The sequence below is a fragment of the Hakea prostrata genome, chromosome 1, assembly GCF_041222555.1.
Source record: "Hakea prostrata isolate BN-2017 chromosome 1, UWA_Hpros_2, whole genome shotgun sequence".
In the NCBI taxonomy this organism is placed as follows: domain Eukaryota; kingdom Viridiplantae; phylum Streptophyta; class Magnoliopsida; order Proteales; family Proteaceae; genus Hakea; species Hakea prostrata.
In genome coordinates this window covers 69,991,319-70,016,090 of record NC_142600.1, presented here as the reverse complement: position 1 = coordinate 70,016,090, position 24,772 = coordinate 69,991,319, and the positions used below count along the sequence as shown (strand labels likewise).

Genomic DNA, 24,772 nt, shown 5'->3' with positions numbered 1-24,772 from the left:
ATGTGTTGCTCTAAGGTGATATATTTCTTTAACACCTTAATACCATATGGACAGCTCAAATTGAACCTAAGATTCTAATAAACACAAGATTATGTATTGTTGTAAAGCGATCCAATGTATGCACCTACATGCAATCAACAAGTGAATGAGAGAAAAAAAAGAAGAAAAAAACACCCAAGAATTACACATTTAAAGTTTACACCCCCACAGTCTTAAATCCCTAATTCCTAAAACATTTCAAGAAAAAACTTACTTTTCCAAACTTTTTTCCACCCCACTTCAAATTCAGCAAACATACGGTACTTAGGAGATTTATCAAACAATCAATTTTGTGTTGAGACTACTCTGCTTACCCAAAAATAGAAGACTCTTAATTAAGAACACTAGAGGAAGGATCCAATCCTTAAGTAGAATGTTACCAGACGATGCCATAAAGCTATGCTTGTCTTTATGGTTTCATGTAAGTTAAATGCATAACTTCTCTACGTGCACATGGTAGAAATTCATGTCAAATTTAACCTTTACCCCTATTATATAAATCAATGAAAATTATTATCTTTCTAGAAAAATTGTTATTCAGATAAAATATCACTTTCCAAAACAAAATTTCTAAACAAGTTCACATCGGATTTAGACTGGGCTGACATTCAATCAGCCTAAATTATCTAAAATTTCCAGATTAGTAAAACCTTATTGGCCACTTGTGGGCATTAAGACTTGATCAACCCCAATCAAGACAGGCTAGACCAAGACCAAGACCTGACTGATGAATTACCTTTCAATCCCTAAACCGGTTGGTCCTAGTCTTTTTTCTGGTCTAGTTGAAATAATTTACAAGCAAGTCTAAGGCCAAACTTATGCCTTACCATTATATTTTTCATGTGGACCCCACCTCATGTAACATATTTTCCCATTAACAGCAGGTGTCTCTGTAACTTGTTCTGGAAGTCTTGGTTCAGTTTCTTAGCTCTCAACGCTGGAATCTCAGCTGTAGAAGTTGGTCCTGCATTTCTGTGTAGCAATTGACATCTGGAGACATAGAAAGGTATTTGGCTCCTCTCCTTAAGAGGAAATTTCCCAATGAGTGTTTCAGTGAGGTATAGGATTCAGCCATCTAGAATATTCTAATCCTAACTGCTAGAATAAACCCAATGAGTACCAATGGATTAGAATATTATACCTAACTGAATTCAACTCATTAGGATTTAGGAGAACCCCTCCAAGGATAGAATCCAAAACAAAGCCTTACCAAGTACTTTATAGAAGAATATATACCATGAGAAACAGAGCTCGCCCTAGGATTTTCTGCAGATATAATGAATGAACCAGCACTGCAATGTCTGGTTTACTTACCTTTGGGTGTGTCTCAAAAGCAAACAATAACACAGGAGTAAAAAAGTCGGGCGTTTTAAGATGCCAACAGGAAAAAAGGTTCATGAAATGGGCTCTTCAAACATGTTCAGCAAAACAAACATTAAAATTGGACCAGCACATTGATTTGGCAAAATTGAGTTTTGCCAGAATAGACTCCCTGTCGAACTTCTAACTTAAGCTTCCACACATGCGTTTAGAAGGTCAGCTTCTGACACCCCCTTGAACAGGTTTGGTCAGCCCCTGATCTAGGTTTCTACCATGAGGGATATTTTGCTACACATCCCATGAACACTTGCAGACCCTTGATCACAAGAATTAGACACTACTTACAGTCTATATCTGTACAAACCAGTAAGACCACAAGGGAAAATGGACCCAAAATGAACTTCTTCCAGTGAAAGACACAAAAATCCAAACCATTTACCTCAACGGATCCCTCAGTCAAGAATGGGTTCCCTTTTAACCATGAAATTTCTGGCTTCATCTTCTGTCACATTACTGTCAAGGAAGTAGCCACAAGGAAAGAGACAGAACATACAAAATATGAGTAAGTGATCTAATTAAAAGGTAATATAGAATGGGCAATTGGCCGAGTTAATGTGTCCCCAAAAAAAACAGGCAATATTGAAAATAGGGTAAGGTTCCACCTAGTTCAAGGTAATGTGAAGGAGAAGATGTAACATAGAAGGCAAACCTGTCTGCAGCTTCAGCCTTAGCAATCAACATGACCTGTTTGGATGCAAGTAAGTCACAGAAGCCACTTAGATCATTCTTCCGGCAGAATATATAGAGATCACGGAGGAAGTTGTTGAAATGCTCCGGTTCCTATACATAACACCATAAAATATGAGACTGGCACTAGCCTCATCTTGGAAGTATGACCTAGTCAGGTTAAAGCTTTTGCACATGGATACTGCAATGAGCACAATAGAAGTGGAAAAGAATCAAAACAAAAATTCTAGCTGAAGTGTGACCTTCCTCATACAAGAGTTACATTATTTCCTGGGGTCGTTTGGTAGCAATATGAATATCTTAAGGGCCCATTTGATGAGCTCCAAAATGAAAGCTTCATGCACTCCCCTGCTATTACAGTATGGTGAATGGCCTTTAAAGACTGAATGGGGCACCCAATAACCAGCATGCTACCTCCTCCGGCACAAGTTTTTGGGTTGAAATCAAATCAGTTCTGGGTGGGAATTGGGAACCATAAAATCTACAGAAATTTTGAAATATACCAGGATCTTGCTGAGATACTGAGTTATTAGCACTCAATATATATCCCATTTGGAATATCAAAGAATGGAGAAATTACTGATATCTTGGCAAGTTAGCAATCTACGTTTGTAATTGATGCCACGATAAAAGATTTCAACACTGATTCATTGTGCAATACCATCTACGAATACAACTCTTACTTAAGGCACCTTTCTTTGGTATGATCATTTTAATTGGATGTAGCTTGTGGCCCTGGTGGCAGTGTCTCTTTTGTATTCCTTCACCCCCTGCCTTTTTTTCCTTTGTTCTTGCTAAATTGATATTATCTATCCCCACCCATCCCCCCCCCCCTTTCCACCCACAATAAAACAAAACAAAGAGAGGCTCTACTCGTCAATCCTCCCACCAAAAATCCTGACTAATTCAACAATACAGTAAATTCACGTCCTAGACAGTACTCAATTTCTCTCCCACCAAAATTTTCATATTTGGGTGCTGGGACTGTTTCCAGAAGATGGCATTTACATGAATTCTGTTCCCGAGTTTCGAATGAAATATTCACTCGAAAGAAGGGGAAAAAAAGTTTTAAATGAAATGCACTGTCATAAAGTTGCAATTTTTGAATGATAAAAGTAGCCTCTTGCAGGAATTGTTTCAAGAAGACAGCATTTACAAGAATTGTGTTCCCAAATTTGACACAATGAACTGTCAGAAAGTTTAGAGGAAAAAAAAAAAAAAAAAAAAAAGAAAAGAAAGAAAGAAGGTCACAAAGTTTTTGATCCATTTCCTCAGTGTTCTCTCCCTCCCTCCCTCCTTATCTGTTTATCATTTGGTGAGTTTGTTATTTTATAACATAGAAGAGGTTCAGCTAAGAACCCATTTCTACAATAGGACCAACAATAGGTTGCACCAGAAAATCAAAATAGCAACAAAATCAGAATTTGTAACTAAGAGAATAAGAACCAAACCAGCTGCCAGAATGGCACCCAATCCTGATGTGTAGCTTATATGACGAAGAAGATACACTGAAGGTTTCTCTAAATTATGATGGTTCATTCAAGAGGCATGACCACAGCCTCAAAACTACTATCGGTCTGCAGGCCAAAATAGCCAATGGTTGCAACCAAATTGTTAGGGAACATGCTTTAAATAATCAAAATAGCAGTTGACTTGAACAAAGGAAAGAGAGAAGAAGAAAAAGATAAGAGATATGAGAACCAACAGAAGAGGCTTGTGATTCTAGCTAAAGAGTCTAGAATCACAGAGCCCTTTTATTTATAGCTTCTAATGAATCCAATACAACTTGAGAGACAAGTAACTGTCCTCTAGAAAAAAGAGAAAAAAAAAACAAAAAAAAAAAAACAAAAAATTACAACTTTAGTAACTTTCTAGCTCCAAAAATAGAAAGTTCTGAAAATAAAAACCACCAAAATAAAAACTATGCTTTCTAGAAACTCCCAAAAGTTATATAGCAAGACTCCTACATTAGAAATAGAAAGAGTAGCATCACCAGAAAAATATTGTTCACGTGAACAGTAAAAACAGCCTTTATTGTTCACGTGAACAGTAAACAGCCCAAACTTGCATATACTTTAACACTCTCCCTCAAGCAGGAGCATACAAATCTCTCATGCCCAACTTGCAATAGATAGGCTGAGAACTTGGTCTGAACAAAGCTTTGATGAACAAATCAGCAGTTGGTCAGTAGAGCTCACAAAAGGAATCGTTATAACATTCTTCCTAACCGCATCACGCATAAAGTGACAGTCTACCTCTATATGATTCATCCTCTCATGGAACACTGAACTACTAGCAATGTAAGTGGCTACCTGATTATCACAAAACATTTTAATAGGGGCGAAAACTGGAAATCCCATTTCCTCTAACAACGAACGAAGCCACATCAATTCAGCACAGTCATAACCCTATACTCATCTTCAGCACTAGATCAGGCAATGGTGGATTACTTCTTATTCTTCCACGTCACAAAATTTCCACCAAGAAAAGCACAATAACCTGTAGTTGACCAGCAATCAACAACAGATCCAACCCAATCTACATCAGAAAAAGCAACCAAGTCCAAACTCCAATTTGGTCGATAGATGAACCCTTCTCCAGGCGCACTCTTAAGGTACCAAAGTACTTTCATCGCTGCATCCCAATGGGCCTTCCTAGGAGACTTCATAAACTGACTCAACACACCAACAAAATAAGAAATATCAAGACGAGTAACAATAGATTCTGTAACGATGGACACCATCCAACAAGTCACCATCATCACGTCCTAACTTCAACTGAGGATCCATTGGAAAGTCACTAGGTATAGAAACAAGCATGCATTTCTCAGTCAAAAGATTTAACACATACTTCCTTTGTGACAAACTTACTCCCTATTTACTATGGATCACTTCAATCCCCAATAAATACTGTAGATCACCTAAGTCTTTGGTTTGGAAAGATTTTTGTGAGTGTGTCTTGATTGTATGGATTGCATCAACATCACTGCCTAAAAGAACAATATCATCAACATAAATTGCTATAATGACAACAGAATCACCCTATCGTCTAAGAAAGATAGAGTGATCAGAATAACACTATACAAATCCAAAAGACTTCAAAATCTTGCTAAATTTCTCAAACCAAGCCCGTGAAGACTGTTTGAATCCATCAATTGCTTTATGAAGCTTGCAAACACGAACATTGTCCTCCCCATAAGCAACATACCGTGGAGGTTGCTGCATGTAAATTTCTTCATAAAGATCACCATATAAGAATGCATTTTTTATATAAAGCTAAAAAAGAGGCCAATCATAATTCACGACTAAAGAGATCAAAACATGAACAAAATTTAGTCTAGACACAAGAGAATAAGTCTCAAAATAATGCACATCATATGTTTGTGTATAGCCCTTAGCCACCAAGTGGGCCTTAAGCCTTTCAACCGTACCATCAGAATGGTACTTAACGGTATATACCCACCGACAGTGGACCACATCTTTCCCAGGAGGTAAGACTATTAAAGACCATGTATGACGAGACTGTAAAGCATCCATTTTCACATCCATGGCGGCTTTCCAGCCAGGAATTTTAAGAGGTGAAAAGACAACGCAGGAGCCGCGTAACAAGAATATAATGATAAAAGATCGATCCCTCGAAGACTATAGATTAAGTACCAAATTAATTATACCAATTTTATTTGAACAAATAATAAGGAAGATAATTATTCTAGACTATATTGCAAATTGAAAGTTAAATGAGATTTATTAATGCTAAAGACCAGGGGTGATTTCACCATAACTAAGCATTCCCACCCCTCCCTCTTATAATTTGAGAAATATTCCCGATTGATAGTGAGATCCTTCCTATCTATTAGTCTCTCTCGAGTACTAATAGAAATTCCTCAATGCTAACCCACTATATTCAGGGGTTACAACAACCGAGAAATCAGAATCGGGATTCCCAGAACAACACACAAACCACGAAGTATACTCATCCACAGAATTCAGGCTTACCCAAGAATTAAACACAAAACCCCCGCATTATGATTAACAAATCAGTTGATTAGTGGCCAATTAATCAAAGCACGAAGAATGAAGTAAAAACTAATCAAAGGAAACAATATTCAAAATTATATTGATGAAGTCAAAGTGGGAATTCAAAGATAGGCACACGATCCCTGAAAAACTAAATTAGTTCATACTTGAAATTAAAAACATTACGAAGAGTTCAAGAACATGAAGAAGATGAAGAAAACTATTCCCAAGCCGATCCCAAAGCCATCCAACGCTGGTTCAACCCCACGCCTCCAAAGCCCCAAAACGCCCCCCCCCCGGAGTTTGATCTCCTTATAGATTAATTAAACCAAAGTTTGAATCAAACTCGAGTTCTTATCCGACTAACCAAGGAGGTTTGACGATGAATCGGACTAACAGAGACTCCAAGCAAACCCACCGTGGATTGAAGACCAAGAAGTCGGAAGCCCCCCAAAATCAGCCGACGGACACCAACGACCATCCGATGAAGATCTGATCAAAACTGGACAGAGACACCAAAATCGGATTCTCTATCCCAGAATGGACCCCCCCCCTTGATCAAACCAAAAGGAAATAAAACAGGCAGCAGGACCACTTTATGTTTTGACGAGGTAGGACCGAAAATACCGATTTGATTGATAATTCCACATGTAAAAGTAATAAATCTTTATTAGAATTTGTTAGGAAATATATAAAATCACCAAAATATAGAAATTAAAGGAAAGGGGCAACATATCATTCAATCATATTAGGGAAATTGATATAAAACAATTGTAAATACATGGAAATATAATAAATTAATCATATAAAATAATATTTATGAAATCAACTTATCAAGAGCCTCGGAATGATTGGTTGGAATATGAATGGCAGATATAGACAAAGCAAGGCAACGAAAGTTAGGAGGAAGATGAGAGACAAAGACAAAATTGGAAACAGGATAAACTATGTTAGAGTGTAAAGTACAAGCACTTTTCCTTAAAGCAATTAGTAAGTCATCTGAAGGCAGAGTGGGATCTCCACTAGAAGAATCCGCCGGTGGAGAGGATGAAGAAGGAACATCCGTAGGGCCAGCTTCAGGCTCCACTAAAAGAGAACCGCTAGTATCATTAGGAGGAACTGTACTATCCATAGTATATTCTGCCAATTTATGTCTCCGCTGATAAACCTATAAAGGAACACTACTAGTGGAAAGAACTAAAGAGTGAATAAGGAGTATCATTCAAAACACAGTTTTCAACAAACAGAGATTGACTAGGATAATAAGGAGTGTCTTCAAAAAAGGTCACATCCACACTTATAATTGTTTGTGAGGAAGCGGATCATAACAACGAAAACCTTTTTGAGTATGTGAGTACCCAAGAAAAATACACTTAGCAGAACGAGGGGAAAGTTTATACAAAGGATGTGGTATGTGAACAAAATACACAACCAAAAATTTTGCGTGGAACTAAAAATGGTTCTCCATTGGGAAAGCAACTAAAAAATGAGATTTTCAAAAAGCAAAGTCATAGGCATTCGATTAATTAAATGACCAGCAGTCAAAACTGCATCACACCAGTAACCCTTGGGAACATTCATCTTAATCAAAATAGCGCATACAACCTCCAAGGGGAGACGATTTTTGCATTCAGCCACTCCATTATTTTGGAGAGTGAATGAACAACTGGTTTGATGAATCATTCCAAGAGAATAAAAAAAAGGTTAGGTATATCATGTTGCATTTATTCTAAAGCATTATCAAACTGAAAATTTTTAATAGGAAGAGAAAATTGAGTCCGAATTTCATGAATAAAACTTTTAGATGTAGTTATGAACTTTATCCGATCCTTTAAAAAAGACAACCATGTAAGATGGGAGAAATCGTCCACAAAAGACGTGTTGTGTTACCTGCATGAGAAAGTGTGGCAGCAGAAGTAACCAGTGGATGTAGAAGCGCCGGTCTCAATATTTTGCAATCGGCAAAAGATTTGGCTTACATCATCTCTTAGAGTCTTAGACAAGTCCCCTGAAGAAGATCCAGAACCACTATCGTTGTTTGCTATAGTGTCAGTTCCACCATCAGAAACGGCATGAGTGACAAGTTGTTTGGCCCACTCTGGCTTTCCATGTTTGGCTCAACAAGCTTCCACTTAGTGCCCTGTTTTACCGCAATGAGTACAAAGTCGAGATGTCTTATTAGACAATTGAACACCACGATCTCCGGAAGATATGTTAACTCCCCCTGAACCACAACCACATCCCCTTCCATGAGAGATAGTGGAAGACATTGAACTGAGGTAGATATTGCTCAAATTAGTTGTCTAGAACTTTGAAGTAGAAACAAAATTCTGCAACCTTAGGACCATATAAGAGAAAAAAAAAGTTTGCAAAATGCAGCAAAAAGAGGTAACGAAGGTAGGTAGAAAATAGTATTTAATCGAAGTTCTGGAACTTGTAAGAATAAGGCAATAGGTAGAGAAGATCAGTTCACATGAATACCTGATCTAATAGTCCATAATATACAGCATATGGTGGCTGCACACCAAAGAAATCACAAAAACAAAAGAGAACTTCAGAAGATAATATTGAGAACAACACTATTTTGATTCAAAAAAGCTTTGATACTATGTTAGGAAACAAGCTTTAAATAATCAAAACAATAGCTAAACTTGACCAAAGGAAAGAGAGAAAAGAGATGATGAACCAGCAAAAGAGGCCTGCCATTCTAGCTAAAGTGTCTAGAATCATAGAGCCCTTTTATTTATAGCTTCTAATGAATCCAATACAAGTTGAGAGACAAGTAACTGTCCTCTAGGGGAAAGAAAAAAAAAAAAGAAACAAAAAATTACAGCTTTAGTAACTTTTTAGCTCTTAAAATAGAGAGCTCCTAAAATAGAAACTATCACCAAAACAAAAACTATGCTTTTTAGAAACTCCCAAAACTTATGTAGTAAAACTCCTACATTAGCTTTACCAAAAAAAAACTCCTACATTAGAAATAGAAAGTAGAGTAGCATCACTAGAAAAATACTGTTCATGTGAATAGTAAAAACAGTCACTGTTCACGTGAACAATAACATGACCAGTAAACAGCCAAAACTTGCACATACTTCAAGACAAACTACTAGTGGAACGCTAATGGTGGTGAGGCTACTCTGAAAATTGGTGAATTTATAATGGATACAATTGGAGGATGAGGGTGGAATGCAATTAGAAGGTAGGAATCAGCAATCAGAAGATAATGGATGGTCTGCAGAGCAACCAGCCAGCAATGCCTAGAATTAGGATCAGGTTGCCTTTTCGGTGACTGATTCAAGCCCTCCAAAGACCCGCAGGACCAGAGAACAAGAACAAACTCCAAAAGGCTGGATCAAATAGTGCAGGCAGCAGTGAAGAGACTGATCTGTATAAATGTGGCTAATCCTCCTTTTGATGGTAATCGGCAAAAGCCATTAAGGCTTGGTCGGACAGCAAGTCCAGGCTTCACCGATGGATGATTGCAAATTTGCAATGTTCAGTCAAGAACACAGCAAGGAATATTGAGCAGGATAGTAGAAAGGTAAGAGACTAGAAAAGGGATAAGGAAATTTGACTTTCTCAGCCTAGGCGTTCTGGCTCTCACCACCAGGAATCTCAGCTCTCATCGACACTCAATTTGACAATGAGAATCTTCTTTGCTCAAAGCAATTTTCATTCAACTTGATAAACCAGGGGAGCTTCTAAGGACCTTTTACATATAAATAGAGGACCATAATTGCTCCTCAAGTTCCAAAAAGAAAAGAAACAGACTTTGACTGGAAAATATAAAGTAAATTAAGAATCAGAAACATAGCATGACAAGGTTATCTAAATTAAACAAGAAACTCAAAGAAAATAAAACTAAGCCTACTATCTAAATCTGAAATTAGAAGCTGATCTAAATTTATAAATCCCCACACACAGACAAAACTGAGCTCTAAAAAGTCTTGTTATGATCTGGTTATGGGACTCTCAAGATCTTCTAACATTATTCCACATTGTTCACATGACCAGGTTTTGGCCTTTTTTACTTTGTGTTTTGTTTCTACATCAGTCTGTGCTTGTTACTAAATGCAGTATGGCCGAGTGGATAATCTTTTGGTGTGTGCAGTACTGCAAGGTGAAAATTGAGAACCATAGATATCAAAGTGATTTCCAGGCTAGCAAAAGCTGCAAAACTATACATAGTGAATGCTTTTTGTGGAGAAGTAACAATGATCATAAAAAGAAGACAGCGAATGACAGAAAATTACAGCAGATACCTGCTCAAGGATGCAAGCTTTTCGAAGAGAACATACACATTCCAATGCCTTTTCAAAATTGTCCTGTTCATAGGAGTTCTCCAGTAGGCTAAAAATAAAAACTTTCATCTTGCTGATTGCCTTAATGACCCATTCTGTGCTATCTCTACGTGACATCATGGCTTCAAAATCTTGGATAGGTGTCAAATCTCCAATCTTCTCAACCTTCATTGAGGATTCATTGTTAATCAAATTGCCACTTTGAGCACCAGTAACTGTATCTCCCACATTCTTCTCCTCATATGATGTTGATGGTTTTTCCCTCCACAGTTTTTTAGATGACTTCTTTATCTGTAATATGGTATTAAAGATTCAAGAACGAGTACAAGAGGGATACGCTATTAAATGTCAACACATTTTATAGGAGTTCATTGCTAAGGAATAACCTTAGGATTCTCCTTAAGCTCAAACTGCTTACAAAATTCATCTATGACAGACTTGTTTTGAGAAAGCAGCTCTGGATCAGGTTCAGTTATTCTTTTAAGAGTGCTGTCAAGTGGAGGAACTGCCGCACCTGGCTGTTTCGACTTTAATTCAAGAAATCGATAGAAGCGCTGTAACAATCCAAAAATAACCAGATAAGTCGGAACACAAGATCTGCATAGAGAAAGAATCACTATAAAAGCTTTCCTCTTTCTTCCCCCTCCCCAGCGTCTACATACATTTTTTTTTCTGGATAAGAGCTATATAAAACAAGAACAAAATTGAGAAACAAATACGTGACCACTTAAAGCACATGACTTAATTAGAGTTAGCTGGTCCAGTTTAAGTGAAGATCAAATAGGGCTTCTACTTATTAAATTAGAATGTAATATAGTTCTATTTTGTTTTGAGTTAGTGAGTGTCATAAAAGTTATGAATTTGTTTTGGTCTTCTACTAATGAGTTATTATTTACTATATAGGACTTGTTCTCCCATTTGAATTCGAGTTGGTAAATGCTAACATGCCTCTTTAAATACCCCCATAACGTGAGATGAAAAGGGCGTACCCAGTGCCGAAGCTCCCACACTGTGGGGTCTGGGGAAGGGACTTTCTAGGCAGCCTTACCCCTGCTTTGCAAAGAAGCTGATTCGAACCCGCGACCTCCAGCGCACAATGGAGAGACTCCACCATTGCGCTAGGCCCACCCTTCCATAATGTGAGATGAAAGACAGGTTGATTATTCAAAACTTCTGCTGATTGCATGAGCCTTTTGCTGCTGTTTTTGTCTTTCTCAACTGTGGGAAGCTTGGCTAGTGTGTCCTTTTGCTGCTGTTTTTGTCTTCTCAACTGTGGGAAGCTTGGCTAGTGTGTCATATGAAGAGGACTTCTAGGTGAGCTATATTTGCTGAAACCTAATCCGGTATGTCAAGAGTCGTCCTTCCTATCATCTTCATCTTTTCCCCTCTTTTTTATTTTCTTTTTCCTTCTACAGAGTTCACCAAGAAGACCTAACCCCAAAACTCATTGGTCCAGTTCCAGCCTTTCCACCAATCAGATTCCTTCTACAGTTGAATGATTTTATCCTCTCCAAAGCCCCCACCCTCAGTCCAAGTTACATCGTACTCTACACATTGAAACCCTAGTTTATATTAGACCCCTTTTTCATCCTAAACCCATGAACCTGCAGTACATTATTCCTTTCATTCCCATCATCAAAATTGGTTTATCTTTTGAGGATACAATCCCCCCCCCCCCAAAAAAAAAAAAAAAAGTAAAGTACCTACACTCAGTCCTAGTTGCAGCCCCAAAACTCTAGCAAAGTCATCAATTATGGCTTACTTCCAAGTTCCAATTATTAGACTGAACCTTCCCCACAGCCACCTTAACTTTCAATCACATCCTTGTCCCCAAATGCTTAGCCTAAACCCAGTTGTCATGTTTTCCTTAAATCTGAAACCTAACTGAGAAGACCTGTTTGGCTGGTTCGAAATGATAGCTTTTTGCGTTTCTACTTTGATATCTCGTATTTTCTTTAATAAAATCTGAGTGTTTTTTTATTTATTTATTTTATTTATTTATTTAAAGAGGTTAAAGAAGTTAAAGAGATTGACTTGTTTGGACCTTGAGCCCATGAGGCAAGATCCAATACCCATATAATTTGTAATTTGAAATGGGCTATAATGGTTTGATAATGGGGTGGTAACGGTCTCAAAACCAATCCAACCTAATCCAAACCGTTAGCCAACCAAACCCAAACTGCACCAGACCAAAACTGCAATTTTGCTAATGGTCCCTGTTTGGGCTTAGTGCTTTCAGCCCAAAACTGTTAAGCCCAAACAAAGAACATCCTAGACGAACTGTTGACACCCATAGTGGTCAAGGAACAAAATACACATGACAATTGAGATAAATATATGAGAAAAGAAGGAAAGAAAAAGAAAATCAGAATATGCACCTAGAAACTTAGGGTACAACTCTTGGAGTCTAGATAAGGTACAATTAAATGATATGCTTTAGTCATGTGAAACATGGAAACATAGATGAATGATTGACCACAAAAGGAAACAAGACCTAAGCTATGCATGTCCTTTGTCACCACTTCTCTTAAGATTATCTTAGGTCTGCCCCTAGTTTTTCTAGTCCCTTCAATCTGGATTATATCACTTCTTCATACAGGGGCATTTATAGGTCTCCGTTGAACGTGGTCGTGCCACCTTAAACAACTTTCTCGAAGCCTATCACTTATGGGAGCAACTCCCAAACCACCCTAACATGATCATTCCTTATCTTATCCTTCCTAGTTTTGCCACTCATCCATCTTAGCATCCTCATTTTGCTACACTTGAGTTTATTTATATGATTATTTTTAACAGCCCAACATTTTGCACCGTACATCATAGCCGTAGTCGAACGACGGTCTTATAGAATTTCCCTTTAAGCTATAATGCAATACATTGATCACACAAGACCCAAAACGCACCTCTCCACTTCATCCACCCCATGTTAATTTTTTGGGAAACATCATCCTTTATATCACCTATTTTATTTATGATTGAACCTAGGTATCTAAAACAATCACTTTGAGGAATCTCCTTTTCACCACCTCATCGTCTGCCTAATCATGACTAAAGTTATAAACTAGATATTTTATCTTCGTTCTACTTAGTTTAAAGCCTCTTGATTCCAAAGTTGCTCTCCATGATTCTAACTTGATATTAATCTCCACTTGAGTCTCGTCTATTAACACAATGTCATCGGCAAAAAGCATATACCAGGGGACCTCGTCTTGAATTTCTTTGGTTAATTCATCCATAACAAGTGCAAACAAATATGGAGTAGCCTAACTGTAATTGGGAATTCATTACTTTGTTCCCTCCATTGTTCTTACATTGTCACTGAACCATCATACATACCCTTAACTATGTCCACAAATTTATTTGCAACACTTCTTTTCTCTAATATTTGCCAAATTAACTCTCTAGAAACTCTATCATAAGCTTTTTCTAAGTCAATAAATACCATATGAAGGTCTTTCCTACACTCTCTATACCTTTCCATAAGTCTCCTAATTAGGTAAATAGCCTCCATTGTAGATCTTCCTGGCATAAACCCAAATTGATTCTCCATAACTGTGGTTAAGTGTCTCAAACAGGTTTTATTACTCTCCCATAATTTCATAGTAGGACTCATCAATTTAATGCCCCTATAGTTATTGCAACTTTGAAAATCTCCTTTATTTTTGTAAATTGGAACCACAATGCTTCTCCTCCATTCATATGGCATTTTCCCTATGCTCATAATCTTTTTAAACAACTTAGTCAACCAAACTAGCCTAGGGGTTCTTAAGCTCTTCCATACTTCTATTGGGATTTCATCCGGACCTTGTGTTTTGCCTAGTTTCATCCTCCTCAGTGCTTCTTTTACTTCAGACATCAAAGTTCACCATATATATGTTCGAAAATTGGTGCCTAAGTGAATGGTGTAATCATCCAAATCATAGGTGCTTGAAGTATGCTCGTTTAGCAGACTAGAGAAATAGATTTTCTATCTTTTCTTAAAGTCCTCATCAAATACTAGTACTTTACCATCTCCATTTTTAAATACAAATACATCTAATATGGTCAAGATCTCTCCTCTTCCTATCCCTTATTTTAGCTATCTTATATATAGATTTTCCCCCTTCATTTGTGCCCAACTTATTGTATAACTCTTCAAAGATTTTATCTATTGTAGATAACCTTTCTTGGAATTGGTATAGGAGAATCCAGCCAGACTAGAGTTTCTTGTCCTTGGGGAGACTTCTAAGGTTATAGGGAAAGAGTGTAGTTTACTAACAATTGTAGCTCCTGCTGCTTGGGCTCTATGGCTCCTAAAGATGGGCGTGACAATGTTATCCCCCAGAAAGGGAGAAATCGAAATAAGACCAAAACCAGGACATTACCAAAGTATTAACAGAAGAAAGAGCCTGCAAGGAATATTCATACACGTATCCTATAAAACAAGGTGTATGTATGACTACTTATGATCATGAAATGAAGAAAAACATCCTAGCTTACAAAGGTTATTAAATTTTAACCACTACATGGAACAGTGTTTAAAAAATAAAGCACCTCCAAGACAGGGTTCGGCGTAAAATCGGTACACAAAGCTTCTTGTCTGTCTGGTGGTGCAAGATCAAGCATCTTAACCAAGTTGTCAGCTGCCTCTTGCTGTTGCTCATTTGGCTGCAGTGATGAAGGGAACCTCCCAAAGGAGGGAAACTGAAACTCTCGAACATCCTCAGCAAAAGGAAGCACATTGAAGTAAAATGAATCAGGCTGCCAACAAAATCAACAGATAAGCTGAATCATTAGAAAATCCAACATAAAAACTCAGATGAGTTCTTTGAGCAAGGTTGCAAATCAGAAGAATAGACAAAAGGTAGCACTGAAACCAAATAAAACTTACAATGTTATCCTGGTTGGACAAATTTGGCATCAAAACACCAACAACAACATTCCCCTGTCCCTGTCTCCATACACACCGTATAATTGCCACCTTATTCATCTTCTTCATTGCTCTTGCTAGTGCAGAAACTGCTTGTATGGCTCTTGTGTTTCCAGGTTCGGGAATGAAGATGTTCACATCTTTCATATAATAGTGCCTTTGAGATGAATGATCAAAATGCATAAACAGAAGAAGATGTTTTAATGTTAATATTTGAATGCTTTCTAAACCTCATTTTTTTATTTTATTTTTATTTTAAATTCTTTTTCTTTCCTTTTTTTCCCCCTTTTTTTTTTGTGTGTGTGTGGCTTGGGGGGGGGGTTGGGGAGGTAAGGGGAGGACGGAGAAGAGGGGCTAATTAATAGAATTCACAAAAAAGGGGAGGGAGTTATTACAGTGCAAGTCCCACACAAGGCCTGGGAGGGTGAGATGCAAAGTGGCGTTCAATAATCGAAATGAGAACTGGGCACTGTAAAATATACACACGCACATACTGTATAGACCAAGAGTACACAGATTTTACCGCATTATGTTAGAAGTATTTGTAAATCCAAGAAGCTTCACACTCTTTTCTGGCTTGAACTTGACTGCATCCAATTCAGCTGATGAAATAGGGACTACTTGCGGTCCATAGCGATAACCTTTTATCCTTTGTTCTGGGGGTATTACTTTACTGGGGTCTTCAACTCTTTTATATTCATAATCTACCTTAACTTCATGAGTAGCAAATCTATCAGTTGGAGGTGCTTTATCAGAAAACTTCTTTAATGTGGGAAACTTCTCCTCAGAGGTTTTCTTGTAAACCCACACCTGAATCATGAAAGCAGTTGCCATATCTGAATAGCTTCTTTCACAGGCCAAAATAAAAAAGGAATGATTTATAAGACATCTCAAGAGAAACTAGAATAATAATGAAGCTTAGCACCAAACTATGATATATTGCCATGGCATCATGATAACTCTATGAAATAGAGTTAAAATTGGTAACTTTATATTTGAGATGGCTTGATTTAGGAGTATTTTGTCTTTGTTTTAGTGTTAGTATTCATTAGATGTTATCTTATTTAGCCTTAACATGTTGCATCTTGTTTAGTTCATTATTGTCACTCTTACATGAATTTCTCTTCAGATTTGTGGATGAATTTGATTGTTTCTCTTTCTCTTGAAAAATGTAGGTGAAGAGCCATAATAGGAAAAGAATCTGTCCTCTAACTTTGCTGTAGAGTTTGCTGCAGCAATACGGAGCAGAATATTCTTAGATCCAATTCAAGTGGAAATGACCAGAAGGGGCTAACTTAAGAGGACATTACTCTTGTAAATGCATGATTGTTCTCAGCCCTTGATCTGAGGAGGAATGTTTTAATCCTAGGGCCAGTGGTTCTACCCTAATGATGAGTGCATATTATGGAAGAAAGAAGGAGGAGGCAAGGAGAGAGGGGAGATTGTAAGACACGGCTAAGGAAAGAGCAACACACGGCTAAGGGGAATAGAGGACACGGCTGAAGCAAGGAGAACCAGAGCTGGACTCATGCGGAAGCATTGAAGGCTGCTGGAGAAATTGATCTGCTGGAAAAGAAGGCTGGAGCTCGTGTGGAGCATTGAAGCTTTAGTTTCTTTTCATTTTTATAAACTTATCTTCTCATCTTCTAGCTTAATGTTAATTATAACTACTGCTGTGTTTTTAATGTCTGTTATGGGCTAAACTTATATTGTGTTGGGATGATAGTAGTACCTAACCTGAATTTTGAGATGTACTTATCATGTATTCTTTAGTTTTACTACAATACAACTTGTTGTCAATAAATTCAGCATGATATATATTGATTAATTTCAGTTCTTGATGAATCTTTCATGAACGATTGTTATGATTGAGTTAGCTGGAAAGTTAATGCAGTCTAGATGCTTGTTGAATTGTGTGAGTTAGCATAATCTTTAATTAGTATGTTAGGTAGGAATACCCAATTACCTCACATTACCATGATTGGAGTGGGTTTAAATTGCATTCATATTTCAATTCTTCATAGGAATATGCAGAGGCTGAATTAGGATGCTAGCTTATGTGTATTGGAAAATACCATATTGCCATTCATTCCAGATTCTTGATATATTTTGGGGTTGTAGTATTACTTTAGTATTTGCATTATACGATTCAGGAGAGGGGAAACTTGATTCCCAACACTCTTTTCACTCACTAAGTTCCCTCTATTGCTTAATCTCCATTTTAGTTCTTTAGTTTAATTACTTGTCATTTGGTTAATTAGTTAGTCAATCACAAATCAATCTTGTTAATCTGATTTAAATCAATTTTACTTTTACATTGAAAGTCAAGGATAAAATTCTCCGTGGGATCGATACTCTATTTATCATTTATTACTTGATTGCGACACGTGCACTTGTGTAACATCTTGGTACACAAGCAACACATCAAATCCAAAGAATCACAATAAATAAAATGCATCTAAGACATAAACATCTTAGGCATAACAATTGTTTATTTAACTGTGCTACAAATAAACAACCCACTAGCTTGGTCATAGAAAAAAGAAGATTGTAAGGATTCTAGAAAATATAAGACTACACCCTAAATACACTTCAAATATGTTAGAATTCAGGACCTGTAACCAGCCTCACAACTGAGAAAGGAGAAGGAATTAGATAAGGAGAGAGTTTGCAGCAAGCCAAAGAAGAAGGCCTTTGATTAGGTTACTTCTCCTAATCGCAAGTTATTGTTTTATATATCTACATAAAACCAATTACAATACCAATTATAATTGGTATATCTAACAAATGAAATACCAATTAAAATTTTCTCTTGATAAACATGCCAGATAAAAAGTTATATCCCATCCAGAATTTTTGGGGGCAGTGGGGTGGGTGGGGGAAATATGGACAACTTTACGACTTATCAAGAAACATCATGGTGCCATCACCAAACCATTTTTATAAGATAAATTTAATGCATCATTCAGCATCTAAGATTTTAAATGACTAAATTATATTCTTCTATGCCAACATATCATACACAAGAAGTCAACTTTTATAAACTGATAGAAAGATCTTCCATAATTGCAGAACTATAAGCAACAACTAATGTCATTAAAAGGTCAAAGTCATTCCTTAACAATCAACAAACTCTAAACTGCAATTAGCTTTCAGTTATTATCAATCAGCAAAAATTATTCAACAATCATTTGTTTCTATGAAGCATCACAACTAACCTTGATTTTCATTCTTGGGCTTAATTCAAGGTCACCCCTGAATATTGTAACCGGAGATATATTCCGAGTTCTTAGAGCACCTAATAGGGATGTAGGACTTTCAGCATAAACCATTTTTCCACATGTACCCTTTGAAAATCGATTCAGTAGATGATCATTCTCATCTAACACCCTTTTATCTGCATCACCAGCTAATTTGCCTCTCACAATTACACAATCCAGTTTCATGCCATGAGCATTCATTTGTGCAGCAATGGTATCAATCTGATCTTCTTTTGTTCCCTCATATGGCTCCTTAATGCAGTACAATGGATTCGTCAAAAGACAAAGGCGTTTCTTTCCCTTGTTTGTAGGCCCATATTTCTTTATCATCATATCCATTCCCACCACAATTGCATCAAGAACTACCAATAGGTCAAGGATATATAACAAAAAACTCTCATACAAATTGCTCAGACCCATATCCCTGAACACATTTTGAGAATTTATAAAAATAATCCCCATACTTCAAATAAAAATCAATTAAAATTGTCAACGAAGAGCAATAACCACCAAAGCTCATTCAACCACAAAATAAAATAAACCATAAAAAATCATCAGAGCCCAGAAAGTTTAAATCAGATTTGAATTGTGTGAATCATATGCCACTACAGAAAGCTTTTAACATTAAGTGCAACAAAAATTTGCTTGAGCTACCCCAAAAGTTTCTTTTCACAATAGTTCCACTTCAAATAGTTCTTAGAACCACACTTACCATGATAACAGCAACAACCCCACCCCCCTCTCAAAGAAGGGAAGGAAGAAAAAAAAAACCACTGTAACTAGTACAGCTAATGGGGAAAATACAGGAAAAAGTTTCAACTCTTCAAATTATTACAGTAAGCACATTTTCTTGCATTAAGCAAGGTGATTTATTTTCCATTGGATGCTTATAATTTTTTTCATTAAAGAGTGAAAACAAATACTATGGAAAATTTCTGTCACACCCCTGCACTTTTTCTCTAGTTACTCTTATTCGCCTCTCAGAAGTTGCACCTCTGATTCCCCCAAAAAAATTAACTCCTACCTCTCCTTCTCCCCTAATATTTTAAAATGGCCAAATTACCCTCTATTTTTGTCCCTTTATTTGATTAAAGCAATTTCTTTATTTTGTTGATCAAATGTTTTCTTCCTTTTCTCCTTCTTTTTTATAAGCATTCCATTACAAGATATTAGGTGTGTTCTATTTTTTTCCCCTCCCCCTCTTTTATAGAAGCTTTTTATTTTAAATTTTTTTTTTATTTTTACTTTTCTTTGATGGATTCTTGTAAAAGAAAGAAATTTAAAAAAATACATCTAATAATGTTTACTGGATTTTGATAAAAGATGGAGGAAGAAAAATAAAATACATCTAATCACATTTAATTGGTTCCTATTAAAAAAAAAAAAAAAAAATTTGGAGAAAATTTTTCTATAAAAGAAGAAGAAAGAAAAAATATAAAAAATGTCCAAGTGTGGATACCTACAAAGAGGGAGAAAATGAAGGAAAAAAAACGAAAAACAGTTAAAAACCAGCATAATTGACTGAGGAAAAGACAAAAGGGTAATTTGGCCATTTTGAAATATCAAGGGAGAAGGAGAGGTAAATATTCACTTTATTGAGGGAATCAAAGGTGAAACTTTTGAGAGGGGAGTAAGAGTAAATAGAGACCAAGTAGAAATTTTCCCTAAAAGTTAAAGAACATCAATGTAAAGTTAAAATAATATAATAGATGTAGAACTTAATTTACTATTCTATTCAGTAGAGCAAGAGAAGTTTCACTATTTATTTATTTTTCTTTGGATTTACATGCAGATAGATGCTGGTAGTGGTATTATACTCTTGCAAGCTGTTCTCCATCCATTTAAATAAACCCTACCATGTCAAATTCACTAACCATGAGGTCTTCATCCTTGCAATGATCTATCTTCTTTCATGTGTAGCAAGTATTGGTTCCATCCACTTGTCTTGTTAACGAACCAATCCTTGCTTCGCCGTTTCTAGTCTGTGAGCCCCTTTTTTGCCCTAAGTTTCTCTCTTTCTTTGGTCTAGAAGCAACATACGGTGGCCCCTAGTCGATTGAAGATGGGACACTAGAGTTTATACTACAGTTACAATTGGATATTACTAAGTTCCATGTGGTGAGATTGATCTGTCCCCTTGGTTGCTAGATTTTTCTGATGATTTTTCTAATGGCTTCTGTAGGAAGCTTTCTGCTTCTTCAATGATGAATGATTCTCGATGTAACTGTTGGCCATTTGTTTTGTGATTGATGGATGGTTCTGTGGTTGATATATGACTTGTTGGCTGCTGGGTTTTAGAATATCAGATCTCCCTTCATGCATGTTCTCTGATACCTGCTACTCTGGTGGCTCTTTATGTATCTAGGGATGTAACCACCATTTGTTCTTAAAACTTTGAAGTACTTTTCTCCCATGTAAAGCTATCCTTCAACCTGACTTATTGGCAATCAGTTCAGCCAGTTGTTCATAAGCAAGAATTTCTCATGCAGTTCCTGTTCTTCCAAGTTTTGATTTTTCGAGTTACTTTACAATAGAAAGCATAGCTGATATTATTTATCTTACAGAAGGCAAAACAATTAATATTTCCATAATTGTGGATACAATCGCCAGGCGCAGTTCCCCTAGGAAGCTTCTGTAAAGCTTCAATCATATCTCCATCAACAACTTTGATATGTTGTCGCACCACAACATGTTCATAGCCACCCACTTCCTTTGTCAGCTCATTATCCGTATCTGAGGATTCCAAGATTAAAGGATCAGAAAATGGCAACTCAACCATTTATGGCATCAAAATTTAATTGTGACAGGAAATAATTGGATGGGATTGCAATTATAATTTGGCAGTGATATCTTGCAACTACACAGAATAAAAACAGAAAATCCGGAGTACTTCAGTTTTTCTTTTTCTTTTTTTATAAAGAGGTTGCACCAGATGAGAATTCATTGCTATTACTAGGTCCTGCTATTAGAAATTCCAAAATAACGATTGACTATGAGAAAAAGAAGTGAAATAGACAGATGGCAATGTGTTCGGATGATCCAGAAAGTGGCAGAACTCTTCTGAGCCTGAGTTTGGGTTATCCAAACATTTAGACATGAGCTTTTTCTGTAGATAGAGATTTATAAAGAAGCTACGAATCTTTGCAGTTTTGCTAAAAAAATTGATGAATTGAACCATCCCTCACATTTTAGGGACATCAGACAGCAATATCCTTTTTATCAACATGCAAAGAACACTAAGGCTCTATATCTTGTGCTTTAAGTTTTCAGCACCATCATCATGAATCTAATTCTCCCATCAGTTTTTCAGTTTTGGATAAAATATTCTAGCAGACCAAAAGAAAGGCCTTCCCCCCCCCCAAAATTGCAGGAAATTATAATAGTGCAAGAAGTGCATTTCTCCACATTATAAAAAAACAAAATGAAGACTTGTGCATTGCAGCAAACTCAGCAATAGCATTTTAAATCAAGAAAGATTACCTTCAGTTCCGAATAGAACTACTCCAACTTCATCACTTTTGCCATAAATTAGCTGCAGGGAAAAGAGGAATATGGATGATACATATTTAAATAACTACCTTCTTTCCTTTACATATTATCATGTGTTAGCACCAGCAGACAAGGAATTATAGGACTAATGGCATGAATGAATTCCAAACAATGTTTCATTAAACCATTTTTGCATATTGGCAGCTCAGGCGAGTAGCTAGCTCCCTCAATTCAACCCGACTCTTGTCCAAAAGTTGGACCCACCCAGTAATTAACTGTCAACCAACTAGGTTCTGTACATTGTGGTATTTTTTCAGGCTAGATCATAAAACGACAGAAACCAATATTCACCGGAAAAGAAAAATATCAAAAGAAATGAAATAAAACTATTCTTCTGACCTCATTTACGCTACACAAGGAAAACACTACCAATGACTAAGATTGAGAGATGCCTTATTTTATCACAGAGAAGATTTGGATAAGCACATGCCTTCTTTTGTATAAGCATGGAGCAGACTTTTTCAATCTCCGGTAGAAGATGATGCATTGATGGACTGACATCGAGCAGCAAAAGTAATCCTTCCTGTTAGAAAATAAAAGAACTCTACATGTTAAAAAGAATTGACAGAAAACAACAATTATCTTATCTGTATAAGAACTTTACCGCTCCACATTAAAGCGGTGATTATATTACTCAAGGGAAAAATCTATTGCATAGCACAACAACCTAATTAGACTTCAAGCAATTGATGAAGGCATCCTACTTTCATAAGGAGTGCAAGTAATCTTATGTTATAGCACATCAAGGAATCCAGTTTCAACCAATTATACCCCTCAGTCAAAAATATTTATGGCATTACCAGTGATGGTAATAGGAAACATGTAAAAACTTCATACTGGATAAAGTGCATTATTATTTTAACACTGAAGAACAGTGAACTACAGGAACAACTACAAAGTTAATAATGTGCATTATTGGTCAATAACTCCAGAGCACCCTGACCACCTTTAAACCACTCAAATAAATGAACTAGAAATTCGCAGTAGAGAGCATAAACTAAAAGATAAAAACCGTCCAAACCCTAAAACCAGAACTGAATGAAGACTTCAGATATTAAGTCTGCTAGATTCATAATATCAGAAACTGAATTAGTAAGAATCAAATCAGTTCAAATTACAATGCACCAGCAGGAATTATTGAAACTCTCCCAAAGACCGATTTAATCAGTAAATAAAAATCAGAGGAAGTCAACAAAATCATATAAAAACTACTCATATTTCCCTTCTTTTTTTAGCACTTACCACAGGATGCTCGATAACAGAATCAGAGACAATGAAAAGACAAGTACTGGTTAAGAAAGATCAGTAGCTAATTTCAGAGTCGATTGTGCATGGATGAACAGTTCGATCTCAGAAGCTTCAAAGGCAAGAAATCTTGGATTCATAATACATATCTAGTTAGAAACTATGTTAGAGTTCGATTCTCACCTTGCTTCGCGCCATAGAATGACAGAGAGAGAGATTAGAGTTCAGCTGGAATATTGAAGAGAAATGTTGCGTTTGAAGCTTACAGGAGAAGCAAATTATACTCTGGTTCCCGCCCCTCCATGTTGAATTACAATTATCTCCCTCGACATATCTTTCTCCTTTTTTTCCCTATTGTTTGGGGATGAAACTCTAGGCACCGCTTTAATTGAAGAAAATTGCTGTTGACCTAATTCCTGAATTACTTGTTAGCAGGAGAATATCCTTCGCCCTGTCAACTAATAAAAATTTTGAAATAGTTGCCAATGCTGGGTTGGTTTCAGTGGAGAGGTCTTTGGTTCGACCCTAGCGGACGAAAAAAAATAATTGAAATAGTTATGAATGATACAATCATTGGGCATTTGGTAAAACGATAAAATGGTCATTTCAATTTTAAATTTTGAATTAGTGGATAAAGTGAAGGATATTCTCTAATAAAACATAACAATAAATTTTGGAATTGGGTCAAATTTAATTATCAGTAATTTAGGGATAAATGCCTAGATTTTTTTTTCCCAAAAGTTTTCTATATATAGAGAGGGAATATTACTAATATAAGTGCCACCCAAGACCTCTCCGTGGGAGATGCCAAGAGTTTTACCCTCACTTAAGTAGATCACGGATAAAAAACTCTTTTGTCTTTGTGATAATATATTATACTCATGGTACAATGTGTCAGCGATATATCGCCGACATAGGGCGATATATCGCTGTGTCACTAGGGGGCGACACAACTCCACCTAGCGACACGATATTTACAATATATTGGCGATATATCACCCTGTGTCAACGATATATCGCCTAATATATCGCCAAAATGTCAATATTATCGCTACATTCGCATAATAAACAGTATTTCATTCGCATATAGCGAGACCCCGTGTCCGTCGACAACAATATGTGAAGCATGAGCCATACTCAACATAATTGTATAATGAATTGTAAACTTTAGTACATCTATTTACTAGTTTTGTATTTGTGTTTTGTTTACATATTTACATTAGTTTATATGAATTTTTCAAACTTCCAATTATGTCCGCATATAGCCGAACATGTGCTAATTATAAACTTTAGATTATGTGATGTTTTAGGTCAAAATAACACTCACAATGTGTTTATTAGCCTCAACATGTCAAATTTCAGGTCAAAATGACCTAAAATACCCTT

General features: G+C 36.5%; 1 protein-coding gene across 3 annotated transcripts; it reads right to left on the bottom strand.

Annotated features, from left to right (window-relative positions):
- KU80 (Ku80 family protein) lies at window positions 1-23,774 on the bottom strand. Of its 3 annotated transcripts, XM_089142002.1 has the most exons (13): window positions 23,570-23,774; window positions 22,572-22,664; window positions 22,073-22,124; window positions 21,194-21,325; window positions 18,551-18,954; window positions 15,856-16,142; window positions 15,294-15,489; window positions 14,957-15,163; window positions 10,810-10,977; window positions 10,385-10,714; window positions 2,069-2,199; window positions 1,799-1,872; window positions 1-124 (listed from the first exon to the last, which is right to left on the bottom strand). In XM_089142002.1, exons 1-12 carry the CDS (start codon window positions 23,582-23,584, stop codon window positions 1,812-1,814), a joined length of 2,076 nt encoding a protein of 691 aa, XP_088998128.1. In that variant the 5' UTR covers window positions 23,585-23,774; the 3' UTR covers window positions 1-124; window positions 1,799-1,811. The 3 variants fall into 3 exon arrangements, with proteins under 3 accessions (XP_088998128.1, XP_088998127.1, XP_088998129.1); XM_089142001.1 differs by lacking the exon at window positions 1-124 and having other exon boundaries at window positions 144-1,872; XM_089142003.1 differs by lacking the exons at window positions 1-124; window positions 1,799-1,872; window positions 2,069-2,199 and adding an exon at window positions 7,784-8,639.
- Between the last annotated feature and the right edge of the window lie 998 nt (window positions 23,775-24,772).